Source organism: Lepidochelys kempii, chromosome 7, assembly GCF_965140285.1.
Source record: "Lepidochelys kempii isolate rLepKem1 chromosome 7, rLepKem1.hap1, whole genome shotgun sequence".
Classification (NCBI taxonomy): domain Eukaryota; kingdom Metazoa; phylum Chordata; order Testudines; family Cheloniidae; genus Lepidochelys; species Lepidochelys kempii.
The window spans coordinates 48,886,542-48,911,921 of NC_136386.1; the positions used below are offsets into that span (position 1 = coordinate 48,886,542).

General features: G+C 57.1%; 2 protein-coding genes across 2 annotated transcripts in view; one reads left to right on the forward strand and one right to left on the reverse strand.

Moving 5' to 3' along the window:
- Positions 1-11,725, forward strand: part of GNAI2 (G protein subunit alpha i2) — a 195,500-nt gene extending 183,775 nt beyond the window's left edge. The window contains exons 8-9 of the mRNA XM_073352601.1: positions 8,650-8,874; positions 10,566-11,725. Coding sequence (XP_073208702.1) covers positions 8,650-8,840 — 191 coding nt within the window. The 3' untranslated portion in view covers positions 8,841-8,874; positions 10,566-11,725. The remainder of the gene's footprint in view (positions 1-8,649; positions 8,875-10,565) is intronic.
- Positions 11,726-12,258: 533 nt separating this feature from the next.
- Positions 12,259-24,557, reverse strand: GNAT1 (G protein subunit alpha transducin 1). Its single transcript, XM_073354874.1, has 8 exons — positions 24,452-24,557; positions 22,803-22,845; positions 22,143-22,284; positions 21,740-21,897; positions 20,535-20,663; positions 19,053-19,182; positions 17,932-18,085; positions 12,259-12,449 (listed from the first exon to the last, which is right to left on the reverse strand). The coding sequence occupies exons 1-8, from the start codon at positions 24,555-24,557 to the stop codon at positions 12,259-12,261; spliced, it is 1,053 nt and encodes a 350-aa protein (XP_073210975.1).
- Positions 24,558-25,380: the final 823 nt, after the last annotated feature.

Consider the following 25,380-nt stretch of genomic DNA (forward strand, 5'->3'; position numbering starts at 1 on the left):
ATCCTCTGTCACTAGGTTGCCTCCCTCATTCAGTAAGGGGCCCACACTTTCCTTGACTTTCTTCTTGCTGCTAACATACCTGAAGAAACCCTTCTTATTACTCTTAACATTTCTTGCTATTACTCTTAACATCCCCGTGCCCCTCCATCAGCATCATCGACGGCACACCGCTCCCCTAGGGCACCAGAGGACCCTACATGGGATGTGTCTGTCGATCAGCCGCAGAGCCACAGCTCCCACTCCACTCACGGTGGAGGCCACTCAGCCGGTCGTTGTCAGGCCTCCTGAGTTACCATGTCCAGCCTCTAGACAACTGGAGGGGCAGGAGGACCCGGTTCCGGGAATGTCTTCCTCCTCTTCGCCTGATGAGGCTGTGGAGGGCACATCCACTGCTTTACCACCAATGGATGTCAAGGGCCACCAGGACCTACTTAGGAGGGTGGTAAGTAACCTTAACCTCCAGGTGGAGGAAGTTGCTGAGGACTTAGACCCCACAGTAGATATCCTTGCCCCAGAGGGTCCCTCCAGGGTTACATTGTCCCTCATAAAGTCTATCCAGACTACCACCAATGTGCTTTGGCAGACTGCAGCCTCTATACCACTGATGGCTAAGGGTGTGGAGAGACACTACTTTCTGCCACAAAAGGGCTGTGAGCACCTTTTTACACACCCCCAACTGGGTACGTTGGTTGTAGATGCAGTAAATCATAAGGAGTGGCGGGGTCAACCAGGTTCCGCTCCTAAGTCACGTGACTCAAAGAAGCTGGACCTCTTCGGCCATAAAGTCTATTCAACTGGGGAGTCTCCAGCTTCGAATAGCTAACCAACAGACAGCGCTAGGCTGTTATGCCTTTAATTCCTGGTAGGTGTTGGCCAAGTTCCAGGAGTTTATCCCGACTGACACATGTAGGGAGTAAGGAGCACTCCTAGAGGAAGGCAAGGTGGTCTCTAGAACTGCTCTTCAAGTAGCCCTTGATGAGGTGGATTTGGGAGCTAGAACTATGGCCACCACCATTACTGTGAGACGTAGTGCATGGCTCTAGGTCTTGGGTATCTCTCCCGAGGTCCAAAATACCATACAGGACCTTCCCTTTGACCGTGAGGGCCTGTTTGCCCAAAACACGGACAAATGTTTACACAGCCTCAAGGACTCTCGGGCCACGCTGAGATCTCTGGGGCTGCACACCCCTGCCTTTCAGAGAAGATCTTTTACGCCTCAGTCCCCATCTCGCTTCTACCAAGAAGCCCCGAGATGGGACCCACCTAGAAGGAGGGGCAGAAACAATAGGAGGTGCCCACAGTCCTCTTCGGGCCAAGGCCAGAGCTCGACTAAACAGCCCCTGGCCCTAAGCCTACCTTTTGAAGTTAAGCACGAGGACAGCGCACCAGTCGCCTTACTGGATCCTTCCCGTCCTTTTGTGAACCGACTCTCCCGCTTCTACCGGGCTTGGGCTCAGATCACATCAGATCGCTAGGTCCTCAGCACGGTAGGGGCGGGATATTCTATCCAATTCTGCTCCCTACCGCCCTCCCACCCGCCTGCCCCGTCTCTCTTCAGCGACCCTTCTCACGAGCAACTTCTTTTACAGGAGGTTCAACTGCTCCTAGCACTAGGGGTGATAGAGGAGGTCCCTCAGGAATTCAGGGCAAGGGTTCTGCTCCCGTTATTTCCTTATCCCCAAGGTCAAGGGGGGGCTTCTGCGTATCCTGGACCTGTGAGACCTCAACTCATACATTAAAAAAGATGAAGTTTTGCATGGTCTCTCTGGCCACCATCATTCCCTCAGTGGATCCGGGAGACTGGTACGCTGCCCTCGACTTGAAGGACGCGTATTTCCATATTTCAGTTATCCCTTCCCACAGGCGTTTTCTCAGGTTCGTAGTCAGTGGCCATCACTACCAGTTCAGGGTGCTTCCGTTCGGTCTTCCCACCACCCCTCGGCTATTCACCAAGTGTATGGGGGTAGTGGCAGCTTTCCTCCGCAGGCGCCAGGTCCAGGTTTTCCCATACCTGGACGACTGGCTTCTCAAGGCAGAATCCCAAACAAGGGTAGCGCAGCACGTATCCCTGGTCAGGGACACATTCTTCTGGCTGGGCCTTATATTGAACGAACCCAAGTCTATCCTGACCCCCACTCAAAGGATAGAGTTCATTGGAGCCCTCCTGGACTCTGCAGTCGCGAGGGTGTTCCTCCCAGAACTACGCTTCAAAGCATTCTCGGACATTATTCATACCCTCGTTCGTTTCCCAGCCACCACAGCCAGAAACTGTATAGGTCTTTTGGGACATATGGCTGCCTGCACATATGTGGTGCAACACACCAGGCTCCGCCTTCGACCTCTACAAGCGTGGCTTGCACAGGCAGGGCAGGGACCCATTGGACTCAATAGTGACCCTCCCTCCGCGAATACTCAGCTCCCTCCACTCAGCTCCAACCTCAGATGGTTTGTGCGGGAGTTTCTTTCACAAAGCCCCAACTGACGATTGTCCTGGTTAAGGATGCTTCGGCGCTCAGTTGGGGAGCTCATCTAGGCAGTGTCAGAACCCAAGGCCTCAGATCCCAGGCAGAGCTGTCACTGTACATCAACGTACGAGAGTTGAGAGCGGTTCGCCTGGCATGCCAGACATTCCAGAGCCATCTCCAGGACAGGTGCTTATCAGTACTCACAGACAACACCACAGAGATGTTTTATATAAACAAACAGGGTGGTGCTCGCTCCTCTTCCCTCTGTCGGGAAGCCCTCACCCTGTGGGATTTTTGCATCACGCACTCCATACACCTGCAGGCGTCATACCTTCCTGGGGTGCAGAACGAGCTGGCAGACCACCTCAGCCACTCGTTCCAGGGACATGAGTGGTCCCTCAGATTGGATATCGCCCACTCAATTTTCCAGAAGTGGGGCTTTCCCCATACAGACCTGTTCGCCACACGGGGCAACAGGAAATGCCAGAGTTTCTACTCCTTCCTGAACCACAGCCCAGGCTCTGTTGCAGACACCTGTCACCTATCTTGGGCGGGGCACCTGATGTATGCATTTCCACCATTCCCCCTCATACACAGAGTGCTCCTCAAGGTTCACCAGGACAGGGCCTCGTTGATCCTGATAGCACCAGCGTGGCTCCGCCAGCAGTGGTTCATCGTATTGCTGAACCTTTCAGTGGTCACACCAATGGTGCTCCCCATCTGCCCATCCCTAATTTCGCAGGACCATGGCCAGCTGCAGCACCCCAACCTGGAGTCCCTCCACCTCACAGCGTGGAAACTCCATGGTTGAACCCTTTGGAACTTCAGTGTTCGAACTCGGTCAGGGAAGTCCTGTTGGGAAGCAGAAGACCCTCCACTTGAGCCACGTACCTGGCCAAGTGGAAGTGTTTCTCCATTTGGTCCCGACAAAGAGGATCTGAACCACAATCAGCCCCAGTTCCCCTTGTCCTAGACTACCTCTTGGACTTAAAGCACCAAGGGTTGGCGATATCCCTAAGGGTACATCTGGTGGCTGTTTCGGCCTTCCACCCAGGAACACTGGGGGGATCAGTATTCAGTAACCCTATGGTGGGTAGGTTCCTTAAGGGCTTTGACTGACTTTACCCAGGCTTTTACATCAGCGTGTTCCCCCCCGGACTTAAACCTGGTCCTATCCTCTCTCATGAGGCCCCCCTTTGAGCCTATGGCTACCTGCCCTCTCTCCTGTCTGTCCTGAAAGGTGGCCTTCCTAGTAGCTATAACTTCTGCAAGGAGAGCGTCAGAGCCCAGACCTCTGAACCCCCGTATACAGTGTTTTATAAAAACAAAGTGCAGCTACGCCCCCACCATGCTTTTTTGCCCAAAGTGGTCTCCCAGTTTCATGTGAACCAGGACATATTCTTGCCTGTGTTCTTCCTTAAACCCCATGCCACCAGCAGGGAGCGCATGTTTCACACCTTAGATGTTAGATGGGCCTTAGCCCTTTACATTGAACGCACAAAGCCGTTCCGTAAATCACTACAGCTCTTTATTGCAATTGCAGAAAGGATGAGGGGGTTTCCTATCTCATCATAGAGAATGTCGTCATGGATCACGTCCTGCATCAGGGCGTGCTATGACCTGGCTACAATTCCAGCTCCACCCATTAGAGCGCATTCCACCAGAGCACAAGCGACGTCTGCAGCTTTCGTGGCGCAGGTCCCTATCCTGGACATCTGCAAGGCAGCAACGTGGTCTTCAGTCCACACCTTCACTTCCCATTACGCCATGACCCAGCAGGCGAGGGATGCTGCTGCTTTTGGTTTGGCAGTCTTCCAGTCGACAGTCAGGTGAACTCCGATCCCTCCTCCGGGGTAACCGCTTGGAAGTCACCTATTGGAATGCACGTGAGCAATCACTTGAAGAAAAAACGGTTACTCATCTCTTGTAACTGTTGTTCTTCGAGATATGTTGCTCCTGTCCATTCCAAATCCCGCCTGCCTCCCCTCTGTCAGAGTCTTCTGGCAAGAAAGAACTGAGCAGGCAGCGGGTCGGCAGGGTCCTGTATACATCGCCATGAGGGCGCCACTCCAGGGGTCTCCACTGCCGATGGGTACCTCTAGGGAAAAGCTTCCAGCGATCATGCATGCAGCACATGCACACACCTGTTGGAATGGACAGGAGCAACACATTTCCAAGAACAACAGTTACGAGACGTGAATAACTGTTTTTTTTTCCCAGTCATTTTGTGTGCTCTGACGCAGCTCCACCAGCCCTGCAGAAAGTGACTGGAGGTGGGAGTTAGTCCGGTTACTGCCGCCTTTCAGGTTGCAGGTTACCTCAGCGTGGCTTCTGAGGAAAATGGAAGAGCTGATGCAGCCAGTGCCCCTATTACAAACAAAGTGCCGTGGGTGGGCCCGATGCACCACTGTGTCTTGCTGGGAGTAGCACCCTCCGGTCTTATCCCCCAGCCATGCACCTGGCCTGCCAGTCCTTAGCCAATACTGGGCATTTCCCCCAACTGGCCACCAATCTAAGCTGCCACCTCAGTCTGCTACTTATGAGTGCCACCTTCCTGCGCAGTGCGCTGAGGAATCAGGGAGTGCAGACCGGGAAGAGATTCTCAAGGTAGGGTGCATTCGGCAGGCTCTACCATGGCACCGCCCGGGCCAGAGCCAGCTGGAGTCGCCAGCAGTCAGGCACAAGCGGTTGTCTTTCAAGCCGTGCTGCTCCCTCTCTCCCCTTCTTCAGTCTGTTTATAGTACCAGTGCCAGGACCCAGTCAAATTGAATAGCAACGTCTCCTGGCAGCGGGCTAGGCTGGCTTGGTAGGGTGCTTTGGGTGACAGCCCGGGATCTGGAGAGGCCTTAGTGGGAGCAGTGTGCAGTTCTGGACTCCACACTTCGGGGGTGATATGGACAAATTGGAGAGAGTGCAGAATGGTCAAAGGTTTCGAAAACCTGACTGCTGGGGACAGGTCAAAAACCTGGGCATGTTTGGTCTTGAGCAAAGAAGACTGAGGTGGGGGTGGGCCTGATACCAGTGTTCAAATTTGTGAAGGGCTCTTCGAAAGAGGATGGGGATCAATTGTTCTCCACCTCCACTGAAGGAAGGACAAGCAGCAATGGGCGTAATCGGCAGCAAGAGAGATAGAAGTTAGATATTAGCAAATACTTTCTAACTCTCAGGGGAGTGAAGCTCTAGAACAGGTCTACAAGGGGGGTTGTGGGATCCCTGTCATTGGGGGGTTTTAAGACCGAGTCGCACAAATCCCTGTCAGGGCTGGTTTTGGGTGACTTGGTCCTGCCTTAGCGCAGGGGGCTGGAGCTGATGGTCTCTCTAGGGTCCTTCCAGCCTGGCATTTCTCTGATTCTCCAACCACAGACATGGATAAGACTTTCCCTGAGGACAGCAGGCAACAAGTTGTCTCCATGCACTGTTATTGTGGGCTTCCGACATCCTTTATCCCAGATCACTGGAGAGCCCCCAGAAGAGGATTTGGGGGTGTCCAGAGGTTTGTCATTCAACTGCTGTCTTGGCGTACGCACCAGGGATAGAACTGGGCACTTCAGAGTTAAGAGTAGGAGCTGCTACGGCTTGAGCTAAATGACTGAGTCCTCAGGTGGGCCTGTACCAGGTGCCATCCTCTGGGGGCTAGGCAGAGGGGCCAGTAACACACCTGGCCCTGTGGTGTACATGTTGCAGTGTGTGTATACTGGCCCGCATGTTCTAGGCGGAGCTGATCGCATGGGTTTGTCACTTGTAAATGGGTGGACACCCGCACTAAAATGCGTCCAACTCGGAGCCGTGGTGCAGAGGGGCCCATCCAAATGTGCATGACGAACAGGCACTTCCTTTGGACCCAGTTCGACACATGGCTCAACAGACCCGGTCAGTCCTCCAAGGTGGGTGGGGAAGGTTCTCCGAGCCAGATACTGTCCCTCTCCACATTCCCTCACCCATGGCACTCACTGCATTGTCATGGAGTGAGATCCCGGGGCACAGCATCGGTGCCCGAAGACTCAAACATTGGGCCCAACCCCCAGAAATCACGAGTGCAACTTAAAACTCCTGAGCATTTAAAACCCAGCAGCTGTTAAGTTCTGTTTCTTTGATTCTGATGTCTGAGCAGTCAGGCTCACTCGTCAAGCTTTCCTCTGCGGCTGGGAGGGCAAGACACTTTTTTTTAAGGAAGATGTGATCTCATACAATGGCACAACTCCTCATGAGAGCTGGCGGTGCTGGGGACGAAAGGCTGACTCGCACTGTCCTATGTGTGTGAAATCTGCCTCCTCCAGTAGAGGGAGCTGCTCACTGAAGGCTGGGGATTAAAGTTATGTTGTAAGCAACTGTGGCCACATGTGGGGTGAGAAATGAGCTGTGAGTACAACAGCATCTCAGTGGCGACATGGCTGGGAGTCTCCTCAGATCAGCAATTACTGGAGGCGCCCATTGTTCAGCCCCCTCCACGCCCCGGACTAGTCTTGATGCAGAACACGTGTGATTGGTTAAGTTACATTCAAATCCCCTAGTGACTGGGTGGCTTTTGGAGCCAGTGGAAGCGTCTCCTTTGCTTGGGACTTCTGGCCTGGCTCTGAACTTCGCCAGCCACTATCCAGCGTCTGGGGGAGGTGTGGGAGCACTCTCCTTTGGGGCATCCCCCTCCCCTCAGCATAGCTGGCATTAACGCAGGAGCGGAGGGAGCCTGAGGGGTGGGGGGGAATGGAGGGTACAACTGCAGTCAACAGAGCCGCTCAAATTGGGTCATTTTAACGAAGGGGGAGACTACGTGAGGCTGGTCCAATGGTTAGGGTACAAACCTGGGACTCAGCAGACTCCGATTCAATTCCCTGGTTCCCCATCTGTTCCTCAGTTTGCCCATCTGTACACTGGGGATAATAGCACAGCCCTTCTGCACAGGGATGAGAGGTAAATACAACACGGTGTGAGGTACCCCTAAGACAGACTAATGGAGGAAATATTCCTGGTACACCAGGCCCAGCTCTCTTCACCCCGTTTCTACCATGGTGCACAGAAGACAAAGGGACTTCAGAGACAAGTGCCAGCAAGGAGGTGTGGAGAGATGGGGTCAGAGATGAGTAAGGGGGGACGTGACTGACAAGGTCCACAAGCACATGGATGGTCGGTGGCGTGGTTCTGCTCACAGGGACAGTTGGGGACATTGAAAGGCAACATGCTGAATACTGCTGAGGGTGCTTTTTCACAGTGTATATTTAACCTGTGGAACTCATTGCCTCAAGATCTCCCTGAAGCTGAGAGGTTAACAGGATTCAACCAAGGTTGGGGGCATGTGTATGGCTGAGAAGCTCCACATTTACACTGGCCAGGAGAGAAGCATGGACGAGGCTTAGTCTTGGGGGTCACACTTTCTAGAAGGGGCCAGTGATGAAGGGTTAGTGAATGAAGACTGGGGTATGTGCTGGGATGGCTGTAAGCCAGGAGTGGGCAAACTTTTTGGCCTGAGGGCCACATCTGGGTGGGGAAATTGCTTGCAGGAGGGGTTCAGGCTCCGGTGTGGCAACAGCACGACCAGGGCTGGCCCTGGCCCTGGCCCTGGGAAGCTGCTGGCATCATGTCCCTGTGGCCCCTGGGGGAGGGGTGGCAGAGGGCTGAGCATGCTGCCCTTGCCAGTAGGTACCTCCCCCAAAGGTCCCATTGGCCGCAGTTCCCCGTTCCCGGCCAATGGGAGCTTCGGGGGAGGTACTCAGAGGTAAGGGCAGCGCAGGGAGCCCTCTGCCCCCAGGGGTCGCAGGGACATGGTGCCAGCCACTTCTGAGAGCGCTGCGGGGCCCACTGCACCACGGTGGTGGCAATCCCGCGGGCTGGATCCAAAGCCCTAAGGGGCTGGATCCAGACCACGGGCTGTAGTTTGCCCACTCCTGTTGTAAGCTGTGGTTATAAGCAACCTATGCGCACTCTAGCAGTCTAATAGCCATTTATTAAAGTATCTGTTGTTCATTTATTAACGATCTGTAGGCTGCTTGCAAACATCCCTGTGGTGTAAAGTGTGACTGTATCCATGGCACAGACCCAGCTCGAGCACCAGGTCAGGATCTTGCTTTCTGCCTGGGGAAACCGAGGCACTGCCAGGGGAAGGGACCAATCGGGGATCAGTGTTCAGGGGGGCTGCCTCTTAGCATTGTGCCCTGTACGCAAGTGGCTCATTCCCTCTCCTCCTCCTCAGGGGCCAATAAGTACGATGAGGCGGCCGGCTACATCCAGAGCAAGTTTGAGGACCTGAACAAGCGGAAGGACACCAAGGAGATCTACACGCACTTCACCTGTGCTACCGACACCAAGAACGTGCAGTTTGTCTTTGACGCCGTCACCGATGTCATCATCAAAAACAACCTGAAGGACTGTGGGCTCTTCTAATGGTGGAACGGCACCTGCTACGGAATGGGGGAAGGTGAGGCTGACCCAGCAAGGGCTCAGGGATAGAGGCTGAGGAAAAGGGGCGGGGCTGGTGCCCAGAGACAGCCTGTGTAGGAGAGGCACTGATGCCGGGACTGGAGGAGGCCAGGCTGGGGAGCTCTGGGGCTGGCTGTGAAGCCAGGGTCCTTCTCTCGCCATGTTCCTGTGAGCCCCTCAGCCACGGGTGCGTGAGCAAACGGGCCCTTGCTTCTTCTCAAACAGCCCCACTGAGCTGTGGGGTGGGGCAGCCCCACTGCATGCATCGGCCCAAGGGGGTGCCTCTCAGTAATGTACAAGGCAGGCAGAGTATAGGCCAGGGCGACATTTCCCAGAGATGGTAGAACCTCACTCTGTGGGCTGCTGCTGGGGGAAGGGAGCCACAGGCTTATGAGGAAGCGGCTTGGGGGGCCTTCAGGCCTGTGGGGAGGGGAATGGGGGCCAGCAACCTCATGGGGTGGGGCCTGCAGGCCTTGGCGGGCTGGAGATTGCAGCCTCTTTACCTCGCATAGTGATCCTGTCCCATGTGGGGCAGATTGGAGCCCAGTCGTGGTGAAATCCAAGCCACCTGGCCCCCAGCCATCACCTCCTAAGCATCAAGCTGTTGCCCTGATGCTTTATGGTGGGGAGCCCAGGGGTGGCCCATGGGTTGCAGAAGCAGAGGACTGGCTCTAGGTGGCACAGGTTGCAGCAGGCCCAGGTGTTGGGCCCTCCCTGGGGAGGCCAGTAGGTGTGAGGGGGCTCTTACCTTTGCAGCACCCATGGCCAGCGACGCTGACATGCCTGAGGCCAGACACAGGGCCCAGTGTTGCCGGGACATGGGGCTTGTGCCCGTGTCCTCTGACCAGCCTGAGAGGCCATGGGAAGGGCAGCTCCAGTCAGCATCCAGCTAGCTCCCTTTCCCGGGGTGGCTCACACACAGCTTACAAAGCCAGCTGTGCTGGGGGACACTGGGCTCTGGGGAGCCTGGGACTCACGCGTAGCTCCTGGGGGAGGGACTCCAGCAGCAACTCTGGGAAGCTGTGCCCTAGGTTTGGTAGCCCGTGCCTCTCAATGGCTGTGCCCTGTGCTCACAGTCCCACTGCCCTCAGCCTCCGCTCTGAATGCAGCTCCCGGTGATGCCAGTTTCCCCTTGGGGCGGGGAGATGTGCTCCCTCAAGGGCTGTGTTTGAAGGCATGTTCACGGCACTGTGAGCCAGGCACCTTGCATAAGGCCAGGCTGCTGCCATTCCTGATAGCCCTGGCAGATAGGTGGAACGCGGGCCCTGCCCCTCCTGTGGCAGGGGGGCCACACACACACATTGCTGAGCTTGCTGTAGCCTTGACTGCCAGAGCTGCGGGTGCTCAGATCCAGAGGTCGCCGGTTCGATCCCCGTGGCTGATGACCCGGGGGCATGGTATTAAATTGGCACCAAAGGAACCTCCTTTTGTTTCCCCTTTCCCATCTCTCTGCCTCTCCCCCTACAGTCCCACTGGGGGCTGCAGCAGGGCTCAAGTGCTGCCCATGGGCCAGATGGCAGTGCCCCCCCCCCTCCCCTGCTCTGGTTTGCACGTGTCTATCCTGTCTGGTCTCTCCATACTCCAGAATCTCCTGTTAAGCCTGGAGAGTCCCACCAGCCTGGTAATGTGGTGATCAGCCGTGGCCTGCAGGGCTCACCAGCATAACTCCTGGGTGCGTCTCTCTTCTAGGACTACTTGAACTGCATGTACCGGAGGAGAGGCTGTTGCCGACGAAGGAAGGACTGCACCATTTAACAACTTCTGCTTCTTGGTTTTTTGTGTTTTGTTTTTTTTTTCCTCTCCTAATAAAAGACTTTGGTTAATGATCATGACATGAAGGCAGCAAGCCGCCTGCTGCAGACCGTGTTTCTACCTGAACCTGCCTGGTATTTCTCCCCCCTGTCCACCCCCACAAGGACAGATCAGTGGCTGTAGATTGGGGCATTTTCATCCCATTAAACTAAAGCGCAGCAATTTCAAAACAAAAAAAATTATTTTGGGGGTGGGGGAAACCCACATTTGTCATTGTTTTTTTGAAACTGTGGTTGGAATTGCTCCCGGCCATCCTCGCTTAAGAAATCGCTTTCCAAATGTTTACATTCGAACCGTTGCTCTTTCATTTGGGGCAGGGGGGGCTCCAGCAAGTCCCTCAGGCTTCTGTGATTTGCACAGACCAGCAAGAGAAAAAATCAACATTCCTTTTAAAAAAAAATCAATTAAAAAAAAAGAAAATAAAATTGTATTTTACATTGCTTTTTAAAGGAGATCTTTTTTTAAAACTATTTAACAAAGTCCAGTACTAAATGGTCAAGTTGTCCTCACAAAATCTTCTACACTTAAATAAATAAATAAATTGTGCCTTGAGGGGTGTTAGTACGTTTACATCTGTTCCGTAGTTTGCTCCAACATGAGTTGTGTTTAGAATTGGGTTCAAATAAATTCTTCCCTTCAGATCTCCGGGCCAGACTCGATCCCCAGCATGGGGAGAACACGGCCCAGAACCTCGAGCCGCATCTTTTCCCATCGGCAGAACTAGGTTTCTAAGGGCTAAGACGCCAGCGAAGGACTAAGTGATGGTGATCACGTCCGTGTCTTTCCCGTTCCTTCTCCTCCCCTGCCCCAGTGGGCGGGGATTGCTCATGAGGTTGCTCTACTGTCAACTCTGTTTTAAACGTAGTTTCTTAGCTCTAACTGTAGCGTCGGTTGAGGAAACACTGCTGTACGTAAGCGGGCCCCACAGGGCGAGCTCCTTGGGGCCCTTAGCCAGCGACGGACGCAGCCTAGCTTTTATCACAGGATGTTTTACCAAATTGTTCACATGGTTTGAAATAATAAAATGTAGAAAGAAACCCCCCCGTTTGTGCTGTTTTGATTGGCTCTGTCCCCAGCGAAAGGAAGTTTGGGGATCCGTTGGGAGAGGGAAACCCCATGGAAAGAAGCTGTGAGCTTTGCACCAGCCCTGGGGAGCTGTGCTTGCAGGACCAATGCTCTCTGTTGAGCATGGGGCTGCAGAGGCCACGAGATTGGCTTGTTCGGTGCCAGGGATCCGGAACCCTCGGCACGGGGCGATGAACAGAGAGGCTGAGGCTAGACTCTTTATTAATAAAAGAGGATGGGGATGTGGGATAGAGGGGGAGCAGCAGCTGTGGTGGCAGGGGGCAATGGGGGGATTTGGATGGTGAGCTGCGGCTGTGATACCTAGGGGATGATGGGTTGCCGCAGCCGTGGTACCGGGAGGAGGGATGTGGATGTGGTACAGATGGGGAGCTGCAGATGTGGCACTGGGGGCTGGTGGGGGGGGTGGCTGTGGCTGGGAGGGACGTGGTGATTTGTGGGGGCTGCGGCACTGGGGGGTGATGATGGGGGGGGCGGCACCAGGGGCTCAGAAGAGGCCACAGTCTTTGAGGTTCTCTTTGATGATGATGTCAGTGACGGCGTCAAAGACGAACTTGACGTTCTCAGTGTCGGTGGCACAGGTCAGGTGTGAGTAGATCTCCTTTACATCCCGGCGCATGTTGAGCTCCAGGAACTGGACCTTGATGTAGGTGCCTGCGTCCTCGAACGTGTTGGGTCCTGTGGAGGCACCAGTGCCAGGACAGGGTCAGGGGGTGGCTCAGCTGCTGAACTGGCTGAGCTCTGTGGGGAGGCGTGGACACCCTAGAGCCTGCCAGCAGCTCCCTGCCCCCACCCCCAAACCTGCTGTGAGGGCCACTGGCCAAGGAGCCAGACACCCCAGGCCATTACGGGGGCCCCGCTGCTGAGATCCCCCAAAGCTTCATTACCCCATTCACTCCATTTGCTCCCCTTTCTCCTCTCCACAGTCTAGTCCAAATGCGTGTCTCAGATCCTCCCTCTCCCCCCTGAAAATACCCTGGTCAGCTTAAACAGCAGGGCTGAGCTGCCCCGCAAGAGAGACAAAGGGGACTTTCTGCCACCTCTGTGCCCTCCCCAGTTGAGGCGCCATGGGGGCTGGCACCCCCTGTCCCCAGTGTAAATGCAAAGAGCCAGAACCACTGGTGGACAATGGTGCTCTGCTAGGACTAGCCTCCCAGCCAGACTCCTTACTGAGGGCAGCCCGTAGCTTTGCTCCCGCAGGGAGATGGCCATAGCCACTCCTAGTGTGGGCAAAGAATCTTGCCAGCATGATCAGCTCCTGCAAACACCTGCCATGCGGGACTGGCAGAGATGCCCCAAGAGTTGGCAGCAGCAGGACATCCTGCTCCGCCTGGCACTGAGGGGAGCCAGTCGACTGACTGACTGGCTGTGTGGCAGGGGTATGGACGGCAGGGCCAGGACTGAGGGCACAGTTAAGGCTCTTCTGGTGGGGCAGGGGCTTGGGAGTGTGATGGGCAATGGGTGGCAGGGACCTGGGGGGCAGTCTCTAAGTTGGTGCCACGTGGCATGCTGGACCCAGGCACACGGCCGTGGTGTCCCTGGGCTCGAGGATTGGACGCAAGCTGCCCTCCGCTGCCCACTGCAGTGTTCCCACGTAGGAGCCTGGCACTAACGGTGGGTCTGCGGATTGTGCGGGGCAGGAGGGAAGCACTGACCCTGCCCCAGGATAAGGGGGGATCCTGACAGAGGGCCTGGTCCCAGCTTCATAGCTCAGCTGAGCTGGCTTTGTGCCCAGGTTCCCCCTCTGCTGGGTGTGCAGAGCACTGGCCGGATTCACCCCTCCCCAGTGAGTTCTGTGGGAGTTTGGCATGTCATAGCATCTGTGAATCTGGGCCCCAGCATCTCCTCCCCAGCAGTGCAGCACCTGCCTTTGGGAAACGCCTGCCCACATGCTCGTCTGAACAGGGTAGCTGGGGACCTGGTGAGCCCTGTCCTGTGGTAGGGGTATCATGCTGCCAGCCAGGGCAGTGCTGTCCCAAGGCATTGGGCTATGAGCTCTTCACTTGCTGGGTTGCTTGGCGAGAGAGAGACCCTAGAGTCCCCATCCCCAGCCTCCCTGCTCCCCCCTCCCCAATGCTTCCCTCGGGGGCTCTCCCAGAATCATAGAATATCAGGGTTGGAAGGGACCTCAGGACAACATCTAGTCCAACCCCCTGCTCAAAAGCAGGACCCATCCCCAATTAAATCATCCCAGCCAGGGCTTTGTCAAGCCTGACCTTAAAAAATTCTAAGGAAGGAGATTCCACCACCTCCCTAGGCAACGCATTCCAGTGTTTCACCACCCTCCTAGGGAAAAAGTTTTTCCTAATATCCAACCTAAACCGCCCCCACTGGGCTCCCCAGGCTGCGGAATTCAGGGCTGGCCCCCCAAGGGATTTAGTGCTGCAAGGCATTCAGCTACCTGCATTCACAGGCCTGTGCTGGACCCCCCTGGCCAGTGGGTGGAGCTGCTAACCAGTAGGAAATACTGGGGGCAGGGAGCTAACCCCAGACCCTCAGAGTGACTTGGTCCCCCACCCTGCCTCCCTGGGATCTTCAGCTGGGAGCCCTCTTCTGGAGTTATGGGGGTGTAACCTGGTCAGTTCTAGTGTGGCCCCCATAATTCAACCACTGGGCAATGGCCCCCACTGCACCCTAAAGCCTGGGCAGCTCTCCTTCTCTGTGGTGGCCTTGGTGTGAGTTAGGGTCACGGCCCACCCCAGGTTGGACGCCGCAGGCTGGCCTACCAGGCTGAGCAACATCTGGTTCAAGAATTCAGGGGAGGCCCCCAGTGTGAGATAGGGCTTCAGGGACATCATGGAGGTGTGAGGACCTGCAGGCCGCCTGCTTAGCTGCTGGCTTCACCAACCGGCTGCCTGAGGAACATGGTGGGGCCTGCTCAGACGATCAGCTCAAGCCCAGCAGCAGGGCGCTGACTGCTCAAAGCATTCGTCCACAGCTGCCATGGCCCCTTCCCAAGCTCGCCCCAGGGAACCTGGCTCTGGCCCTTGGCTTCATTTCCTGACTGCTGACTCCTGCTCCAACCACTAGGCAGGGCCTCCCAGAGGATTCAGGGGGCCTGGGGCAAAGCTATTTCGGGGGCCCCTTCCAGTGGCATAGCCAGGGGGAGCGGACATAAAAGGTGCCAGCCACTTGTACTCACCCAGTGGCGCTCCGGGTCTTTGGCAGCGGGTCATTCACTTGCTCCGGTTCTTTGGCGGCACTGAAGGACCCGCCACCGAAGACCCAGAGCGAGTGAAGGACCCGCCACCAAAGACCCGGAGCGCCGTCGGGTGAGTAAAAATTAAAAAGGCACCACTTGTGCTCCGTGGGAGAGCTGCCGCTGCCCCACTCCCCCCTAGCTATGCTACTGGCCCCTTCCCTGTCTCAGACTTCAGCCATTCTCATGGGGGCTCCTGCAGGGCCTGGGGTAAATTGCCCCACTTGCTCCCCCCCGTGGGTGGCTCTGCCACCAGGCCATCCCCCCGGCATCCCACTCCCTGCCACATCTGGACCAAGGCACCTCTGTGCATGCTCACTCTCAGAAACCACTAGGCACCATGGGGACTTTAACGGTGGAAACTCAGGCACCTGGAGAGTTGGCAGCAGCTGAGTGCACCCAAATGTTGAACTTAAGCGGCACTGAATTTGGACTATAAGATGGGGATGTATCAATTAGAAGGGACAAAGGAGGAGAAAGACCTGAGTATATTGGTTGGTCATAGAATGACTCTGAGCCGTTAATGTGATGCGTCCGTGAAAGGGCTAATGCGGTCCTAGGCAGAGGTGAAAGTAAGCCAATACAGTACTGTACGGCGTACCGGTACACTGCCGACCATACCAGCAGGGCGCAGCTTCCCCAGGCTGGCGATGTAAAGGGTCCGGGGCTCCCCGCAGCGGCCGGAGCCCCGGGCCCTTTAAATCATTGCCCAAGCACTCGGGCTCCAGGGGTGATTTAAACGGCCCAGAGCTCCCAGCCACCGCTACCACAGCTGAAGCCCCGGCCTGGGGATTTAAAGCCCCCCCCTCAGGACTCCGGCGTACCAGTAAGTCCTTTAAGTTACTTTCATCCCTGGTCCTAGGATGCATCAGGCGAGGTATTTCCAGTAGAGACAGGGAAGTGTTAGTACCATTACACAAGGCACTGGTGAGACCTCATCTGGAATAAATACTGTATATAGTTCTGGTCTCCCATGTTTAAGAAAGATGAACTGAAACTGGAACAGGTGCAGAGAAAGGCTACTAGGATGATCCGAGGAATGGAAAACCTGTCTTATGAGAAGAGACTCAAAGAGCTTGACTTGTTTAGTCTAACCAAAAGAAGGCCGAGGGGACATATGATTGCTCTCTCTAAATACATGAGAGGGATAAATACCAAGGAAGGAGAGGAGTTATTTAAGTTAAGTGCAAATGTGGACACAAGAACAAATGGATGTAAACGGGCCATCAGCAAGTTTAGTGTTGAAATTAGACAAAGGTTTCTAACCATCAGAGTGAAGTGCTGGAACAGCCTCCCAAGGGAAGCAGTGGGGGCAAAAACACCTAACTGATGTCCAGAACTGAGCATGAAAAGATTACGGAAGGGACGATATGCTGAGGTTGCTGAGGGATGATGATGATGGTTTGATGAAGGACAATGGCATGTGGCCCATCCATGACAGCCCTTAGCAAATATTTCCAGTGGCTGGTGATGGGGTACTAGAGAGGAGGGCTCTGAGTTACTACAGAGAATTCTTTCCCAGGTGTCTGGCTGCTGCGTCTTGCCCACATGCTCAGGGTCTAACTGATCGCCATATTTGGGGTCGGGAAGGAATTTTCCTCTGGGTCACAGTGGCAGAGACCTTCTTCCTCTGCAGCATGGGGCAGAGGTCACTTGCAGGTTTAAACTAGTGTAAATGGTGAATTCTCTGTAACGTTAAGTCTTTAAATCATGATGTGAGGACTTCAGTAACTCGGCCAGAGGTTAGGGGTCTGTTACAGGAGCGGGCAGGTGAGTTTCTGTGGTCTGCAATGTGCAGGAGGTCAGACTAGATGATCACAATGGCCCCTTCTGACCTTGATGGCAGTGAATCTAAGTGGCAGCAAGGTGCCCAAATCCCTATATGGCTCTAGCCATTAGGGAACAACAGGGAGAGACCCCCCCACCAGCATTGGGCCCCCTCCTTTCACACCCTAGTACAGCAGAGGAGGACTCTAACCTGCCTGAGCAGCTCCACCCTCTCCCAGCTGGCGTTGAGCACCAGGGAAGAGATGCTAAGTTCTGAGCAGGTTTGGCAGGGTTTGATTTGTATCGGTGAATGTCACTAAACGTCGATTTCACCTGCATGCCCAAACTCACGAAACCCTACTTCCATCGGCAAGGCTCGGCATGTCCAGATGGGCAAGCGATTAAAACTGCTTCATGAGACCTTCTCAGGGGCCCAGCCAACGCTGGGGATGGACGGAGGCTCTGGACCAATGGCCTAACGCCTGGACAGTAAAGCCAGGCCTGCTTTGTCCATTTAAGCAGCTCTGTTTTCGATGGCTGGCTGGGTGATGGTGACAATGGTGCGGTGATGGCTCATACAGCTATAACTGAATCTCAGCATCTGCTGGCATTAAATAATTATTGTCTGCCCTCCCCCCCCCCGCAATCTCCCACGAGTACGAACATTTAAACTGAGAGAAAAGTTAAAACCGCTGAAAACTCCGAATTGTGCATAACTGCGAAAATGTAAGTTGATAAAAAAATCTTTAAAAATAAAAAAGCTCCATGAACATCAATCCCACTGTCAACAGCATAAAAACTAACCCCCAACTTCTGCCTGGCGGGGGGAAGGGGCACTGACCCTGCAGGGGTAGCAGCCTTTGCACGGAGCGTGGGGAGATCTGGTGGCCAGTGATGGAAGCACAGGTACATGCAGCCATAAAGCTAACCGGTGGGCGTGTTTAGTGTAAGTAGCTGATCTGGTACTTAGCTTGGCTTCTGAGATGTGCCCTGCAACTGGTCCCCCCTCAGTCACCTTGTGCATAACTAACCTGCATGCTGGTCGCTGGCATTTGGATCCGGGCTCTTTTGGGTGTCTGTCTGTCCCTGAAAACCCATTTGACTTGTGAATCAAAACCCAGTTCCCCTGCACCCTCTTTACCCCACCCCACGCAAAACGTGCAGCAGAGGACCCGCAGCAGGCTGGGCACTTACCGTCGTAATCAGGGAAGCAGATGCTGAGGTGGGCCTTCCTGATCTTCTCCAGGAAGACATCCTTCTTGTTGAGGAAGAGGACGATGGAGGTGATGGCAAAGTAGCGGTGGTTGCAGATGCTGTTGAAGAGATGCAAGCTCTCGTGCATCCGGTTCTGGGGAGGAATAAGGGGCCAAATGGGGCTTTTAGTTGCATCTCAAGCATCAATTTCCTGCCTCGTCTCCTGGAGTGTTTGTGGTGTGAATGGGAGGCCGGCTGAGCCAGTGGAGGACAGATTACAGGGTCTCCTACCCTGTCTAGCTTGGTAACCCTTGTAGCCTTTGAGTGCGTGCTCTGCTGCTCTCCTGCGATCCCTAGCCCCTGCTGCCTGGTGGGTCCAAGCCCCACTAGCTCCTGTTATAACACAGAGAGGTTTCTATCCAGAGATCGCAGCATGCTTTACAGAATCTAGGAGCATCATCCCCATTTTACAGCTGGGGAAACTGAGGCACAGAGCAGTGCAGTGACATGGCCAGGGTCACCCAGCAGGCCAGTGGCAGAGCCAGGCACAGAGCCCCCACCTTGAGTCATGCTCCCTCCCACCCCACCCCACCCCAGGCCACGCTGCCTCCCAACGGGCTGTTGTCTCTGCTTATTCGCCAATTATTGGCATTCGGAGTGAGGCCAGGGAGGTGGCTGCTGTTGCTCCAGGTAGATTATTTCTCGCTGTATCAGCAGCTTAAAAACCCCTGTGAAACCTCCCCTTCCCCACGTCCACCCCACGGTCTCCGCCATCAGCAGGACGGTTCGCCCAAGGTCACAGGCAGGGCAGGACCAGAACACAGGTCTGCTAAAGTCCCCACCCTGTGCTGTGACCACAGCCCCATGCTCCCTCCCCGGACTCCATGTCTGCACAGAGGATCCGATTGGCTAGCCAGTCTCAGGGGCGTGAGCTGATTGGCTGGATGTTTTTGGAAGCGCTCTGTGATAGGCTGGCCTTGGCGGAGTTCAGCATGTATCTGAGGCCTCTGGGGTTCTTCTAGTGCTTGGGTCGGTACTCTGCTTGCACCTGGGCCTGACCGGCTCCCTCTGGCTAAGCGCCAAGGGCCTCGCCCCCCCCCCAATAGCCAGGCTCCACTCACCACTTCGTCGTCCTCCACCAGGACCATGTCGTAGGCACTGAGGGCGGCGATGAAGATGATGCAGGTGACCCCTTCGAAGCAGTGAATCCACTTCTTCCGCTCAGAGCGCTGGCCGCCTACGTCGAACATCCTGGGGCCGGGGAGAGGGTCCCTTGAGCAGCCAGGCTCCAAAGTGGGCATGGGCCGCATTGCTAGCGTGGGGGGAGAGACCTCCCGAGGGGACAGCTTTGTTCCGGACCCTGTGGCCTCTGCTACTGCTTGGGCTGGGGGCATCTCTGCAGGGGCACCTGGCCATGGGCGGCTGACCACAGCTCGGGGCTGGCCACAGCTGGGGTGACGGCTGCCAAGGAAGGGACTGTTGGAGACCTGGGCACAGCTGGTGGCACGGACAGTGTGGGCACAGTGTGGTGGAGAACGGTGCTGGGTTAGCCACGGAGCAGGTCCGGCACTGGGCAAGGGGTCTCAACACTCTTACCTGGAAGGACAACCCCCAAGGAGCTGTGGTCCATGCCCCCCAGTCCAGGCTTGGCTGGCACAGCCGCTGGCAGGGCTGGTTAGTGCCAGCTGTGTTGCCCACCCAAGGGGAAATGGGCTGAGAGTGTCATGCTGAGGATAGGTGCGTTCTGGGCTGCCCAGCTCCTGGGCAGTGTCCATGTGGCATCTCCGGCTGCAGCTGGCCAGGGCCACCCAGCTGGGACTGGGGAGAGGTGGCTGGAGCAGGGAAAGGAGCCTCCGCGGAATGAGACGGGAAAGCTCCCGTAATGGGGGAGCAAGAGCTAATTGGAGGTTCTCACCGGGGGGGAGTTAAAACCTCTGCTCTGCCCACAATGGAAAGGCCGCAGACTGCAGCCTGACCGGCACAGCAGGGCCCTGAGAGCCCCGGCCGGCACCGCGCCCAGCCTGGGTGCATCAGCACTAGATGGCGCCAGCCAATAACAAATGAAGACGAGGATGAGCCCTGGTGAGATTACGGTGCCAAGATTCAGCAGGTGGGAGAGGCCTCCTCCCAGGGCAGGGGCCTGGGCTGAGCGTGCTCAGCCAGTCTCCGGAGGGGGCTGGGGCCAGAGGCTGTTGGAGACTGTATCAGCTCAATGGGAAAACAGCCCTGGAAAGCAGAGGGCCCCAACCGCCCTGTTCTGTCATGTCGGTGCATTGCCACCCCAGGGCATGCGCAGCGTTGGCCCAGCCAGCCCCAGGCCCTGTGCCCAGCTCTGCACGCCTGCTCCCATCCCTCCCACTGCCCAAATCTCCTCCTTGCCTTAACCCTTCGAATCCCAGCCTCCCCCTGACTGGGTCTCCAGTGCTCCAGGCCCCAGAGTCCTGCCCAAGCCCAGCACCCCCTTCTCCAGTGCTCCACAGGTCTTGGGGCGGCTCTCCACACACGCATCTGGAGCTGGCTGCTGGGACCCCTGTTGATACCCCCCCCCACATCCCGCGGGCTGTCTGTGCTTAGCAGGGCCTCGTTCCCGCACCATGCCCTACCTGAAGTTGAGGTCCTTGAAGGAGAACTGGGTCTCGATGATGCCGGTGGTCTTGACCCTGGAGCGCAGCACATCCTGCTCTGTGGGGACGTAGCCGGGTGCCACCAGGCGCGCCACATCACTCAGGTAGCTGCCCAGGCAGAAAGGAAGGGCCTGAAATACTCATCACCTCGGGGATGGCAAGGGATGGTTTCCATGCTTCCCAGGCCCAGAGTGGCTGGAGCCAAAGGCTGGGTGCCCTTCTGGCTGGGTGGCCCTGGACAGCTCAAGCAGGTGCATGGGGGTCAGGGATCTAGCCCCATTGCTGCCTCATGCTTGCATCCCACTGACTGGGGTCTCTTTGGCTGCTGAGCTTGGTAGCTTTGAAGGAGCTCAGAGGGGGGCAGCGGCTTCACCAAAGCTGGCAAAGTTCAAGTGGGCACCACGAGAGGACTAGCTTCCAGCTCAGATGCCCATTCGCCCCAGGCTGTGGGCTCCCTGGGGCAGGGCCTGGCTTTCGCTGGGTGTCTGGGTAGTGCCCAGCACGAGAGGCCCCTTGGAGCTGGCTGGACCCCACCCACCCCACACGCTGCTATATTCTAGGGTGACCAGTGCCTAGAACCACCTGCTGCTGCTGTTACTTCTTCCTCTTGCCATGGTGCTGAGATCGGGTGCTGTGTGGACACAGCAAAGGGCTGGCACGCTATAGCTACAGACCTCCTCACGGGCACCCAGACAGCAACCCGCCTCCTGCCTCCCACCCCCTCTCTGCATCTCCAGGAGAGGGGCCCCGGTCTCCTCTTCCCCTGGCCCCACACTGGCCTCTGGAGCTGCTCTGAGTCCCAGTAGTGCCATGCCTCCTCAGCCTGCACCCTCTTGGCCCTGTACCCACCTCCCTGTGCCAGCACCCGTGTGGGCTCAGCAGAGGGCTGCCTGTGCCAGAGGAATGGGACTAGGTGCTGGGGTGAGGTGGGGGTGGGCTGCGGAGAACCCCCCCCACTCTCCCTCACATACTGGGGAACAGTCAAACCACTTGTTCTGATGTTCCCCAAACTCCTCCCAGCCTCTAGGTCAGTGCAAAGCCAGGGGAGTTCCTAGCCCATCTCCCATGGGACTGGCAGGCCACTCCCTTGCTAATGCCTCTGTGATGAGGTCTGTGGGGGCACCTGAGCCGGGGTATTGCCTGGGCGGCCTGTGCCCTAGGAGGTTACACAGGAAGGTTCATACTAGCCGGCCGAGTCGTTCAGCTGGTACTCCGAGGCGCGCTCGAAGCAGGCCTGGATGCCCGTGTCCTTCCAGAGGCGGGCAATGATGTCAGACATCTCCTTGGGCATGGTGCCCTCTTCAATGGTGTCAGCCAAGTGTAGCAGCTTACGGGCATCGTCCTGGGGAGACAGGGTGCAGCAAGATCAGTTGCTTTGGCTTGGCCCAGGCTCACCAGGAGGCACCGGATGCTCTGAAGTAAAGCCCTGTCAGCAGTGGGAATTGAACCTGGACCCGCTGGATCTAAACATATGAGCTAAACTACCCAGCTCTGCTGTCTGGGGCCATAGGGGACTCATCAACTGCTATATGTGGTCGAGAGGGGTGCAGAACCCCACCTATCCCCCTCCTGTGCCCAGCCGCTCACCTGCCGGGCCGAGTCCCCGTACTGGATGCTCAGCGTGCCCATGGCCCGCACGATGGCCAGCATGGACTGCAGGGTGTTGCTGTAGATGATGGAGATGAACTCCAGGCACTCTTCCAGGGAGTATCCATCCTGGTGGATGATCCTGATGGAGACAGGAGCAGGTGGTGAGCCTGAGGGAGGCCGCGGGCTCCACAGCTGGGCACTCCCTGGCAATGCCTGGCCAAGCACAGAGGGCACCCAATGGGCTGGAGGCGTTGCCACCGGCTCGCTCCCTTCCAGTGAGTTTCCCCAACATGAGCCTGGCAGTATGGCAGCCATGCCGCGATGGCATGTGCTGCCTGAGGGACAGTCTCAGCACACTGCAGTGGGCATGGTGGGTGGGCAGAATTCCCTGGGGGTGAGGAGGGGTATTGGGGAGCCCCAGAGGTTGCACCCTAGCGTATCGTAGCTGGGCATCACCTGGAAAGGCAGAAATCGGTGGGGGGTAGCATGCCACTGCCAGTAAAGGCTGCTGCGGGAGATCCTGTCTCAAAAACCAGGCGTCCAGGGTGGGGCAGGAGCTGGCTATGGGGAGCTCCCAGCTACTCCAGACCCAGCCTCTCCCAGTAAGGGGCACTGTGGATAGCAAGGTAGGCATCAGTGCGGTGTGAACCCACTTACTTCATTTGTTTTACAATTGTGCTCTTCCCGGATTCGCCAGCTCCTGGGGGACAGAAAGGAAAGTCATGGCAGGGAACATGCCCAGTGTGGAGCCCGACGCAGCCACCTGGGTCGCCATGCCGTGGGGCACTGGGTGGGTGCGACAGGGAGCCCGCTGCTAATCAGCTCCAATGGAGCGGGAGCGGAGGGGGCAAGGGAGATGGAGAGCCACCTTGGGTGGTCTGGGCATCACGTGGCCTGACATCCTCTGTGCCCATACAGTTCTGCTGCAAATCCCTCCCTGGCTCTGGTTGGATGGACCAACCCATTGGATGGACTAGCAGGGCCCTGGGGTGGGACTGGAGCCCACTGGGCCACATGTGTCACAGGCCCCCCTCTGTGCTAGAACCACGGAGGCAGGCACAGTCCCAGAACCTGCTTTTAGCGCCGGAGGGCCCCAGTTCAAGTGCTGGTGTGTTGGGCAAGATGGTGGCAGCCTCACGCAGCCGCCCTGGCCCACAGTCGCCTGGCTGCACTCAGCGCATGGCTGCGAAGCAAGCTGGAGAGTTGAGAACGGGGGCGGGGCAGGTACAGCCCTAATCGCTTCTCTGCAGACACAGGGCTCTGGCTAATGCGATCTGCACCACAGCTCAGCTTAAGCATCCACGCCCCAGGCAGAGCCGCCTGGGCCCAGGTGGAGGGCCCATGCAGATGCTAGCCACAGAAGAAGGGGACACTGATGCCCCAGCGATCTGTGGGCCGGGTGTGGATGCAAAGACAGCTGGAGGCTCTGCCCCAACCTTGCCGTGTGGGAACAGCACCTGTTATCAGGTGACCGGACCTGATCCTTGTCTGCCTGGCCTGAGATGGGGCAGCCACAGCAATGGGGTGGAGGGAAAGGTACCACCCAGCCCAGCGTACATGTGCATTGCCTGGGGCACCCTGCGAGCCCCCGGGACAGCGCAACAGAACCTCAGAGACCTTGTCCGCTGGGTCCCGCCCCGAGGGCTGGAACAGCGGGGTGTAAAGCCAGCGACAGCGGGCCAGACCCTCCCCGGCGCAGCGCCATGACATCAGTGAGGCAAGGGCCACAGCAGTCAACCAGCAAAGCTGAGTCCCATCAGCCGGGAGTCTGTTCCCATGGCGGTCGGAGGAGCTGCTGTGGATTTACCCCAGCTGGTCCCAGCGGTGTCTCTAAGGCACCAGCCCCATCTCTGTCAGTGTGGGGGAGCCAGGTGGGTTCAGATCCATTGGTCACACACAGTCCCCCCAGGCCCAGCCCCTGGGAGGGCAGAGTTGGGGGCGCTCAAGGGCGGGGTGCTGGGCGTCTGTGCTTGTGTGTTTAATGCCAAGGGAGTCTGAACTGAAGCCCAGTGCCACCTGCCCTGCCTGCCTGGCACCACCCTGAGCTGGATCCCCCAGTGCCGTGACACGGGACCTGCCAGCGTTGGTGCAGAGCCCTCTGGGAAGGCCCAGTACCACAGGCTTGCTGGTCAGGAGTTGCAGGGGCTGGGCAGGATGTGGGGGACTGGCTGGCTCAGGACTGGGGGGACTGGTCAGGCTCTGGGGGAGCTGGTCAGGATGGGGGGCCTGGTCAGGATGGAGGGCTGGCTCAGGATCTGAAGGGCAGGCTTAGGATGGGGGGGCAGGCTCCATAGCCCAACACATACCCAAAAGCAGCAGCTTGACCGTCCTGGCATCCTTCTCCGCATCTTCCTTGAGCTTCTTCTCCAGCTCGCGGGAGTGTTTCTCCTCTGCGCTGGCACCAGTGCCCATGGTCCGGGTGCACCCGCTGAGCTGCTCTTTTGCGCTCAGCGACAGGGGGAACCCTAGACCAACCCCTAAATGTCCGGCACCCCCCGCCAGTCTCCCTCTTCGCCCACGAGGAGCGAGAAGCGGCACCGTTCCCCACCGCTCCCCAGGCGCCGACTGCCCCCGCCCTGGCCCCAGTGCCAGCCACACGCCAGTTGGGGAGGATTTTGCGGGCTATGGCCGTCAGGTGCTCCCGGCCACCCAATCTGTGGCAAGGACAGGTGGCCAAGGAGCAGGTGCAGACCCACTCCACCTCCCCCCACCGCCCAGCTTGGAGCTGACTTGCTGCGCTCAGCATGGCAAGCAGCCAGTGAGCCGCTGGCTTAAGCTAAAGCCCCTCAAATCTCCCCCTTGCTGAGCCCAGCGATTTCAAGCCTCATCTGATCCTGGCCAGCGATGGGGCAGCAGGTTATACCGGAAGGGCCTTCCCCACAGCCCTGCACCCCTTCCCCCCCCACCCCGGCATGGGGAGCAGCATGGGTGGGCATGGGGTACAAAGGGATATGCTGCTGGATCCTGTGCTGAGCTCAGCCCAACTGGACCTGCAGCTCCAGCACCAGGACATTGAGTGTCCAGGGGCTCTGAGGACCGCCCTCGTCATCAGCCAGTGCTGTGAGCATTGCGGGGCACTGCCGGCCGGGGCACCTAGCCTGAATCTCAGGCTGCCTGTGTGGCCATGTTCTAGATCCATGTGGGCAGCTGCCACCATGACCTGGCACAGGAGCAAGGGGGGGCTTCAGGAGATGGCCCAGCTGGCTGGGGGAGGAGTTTGCCACATAGGCACGGA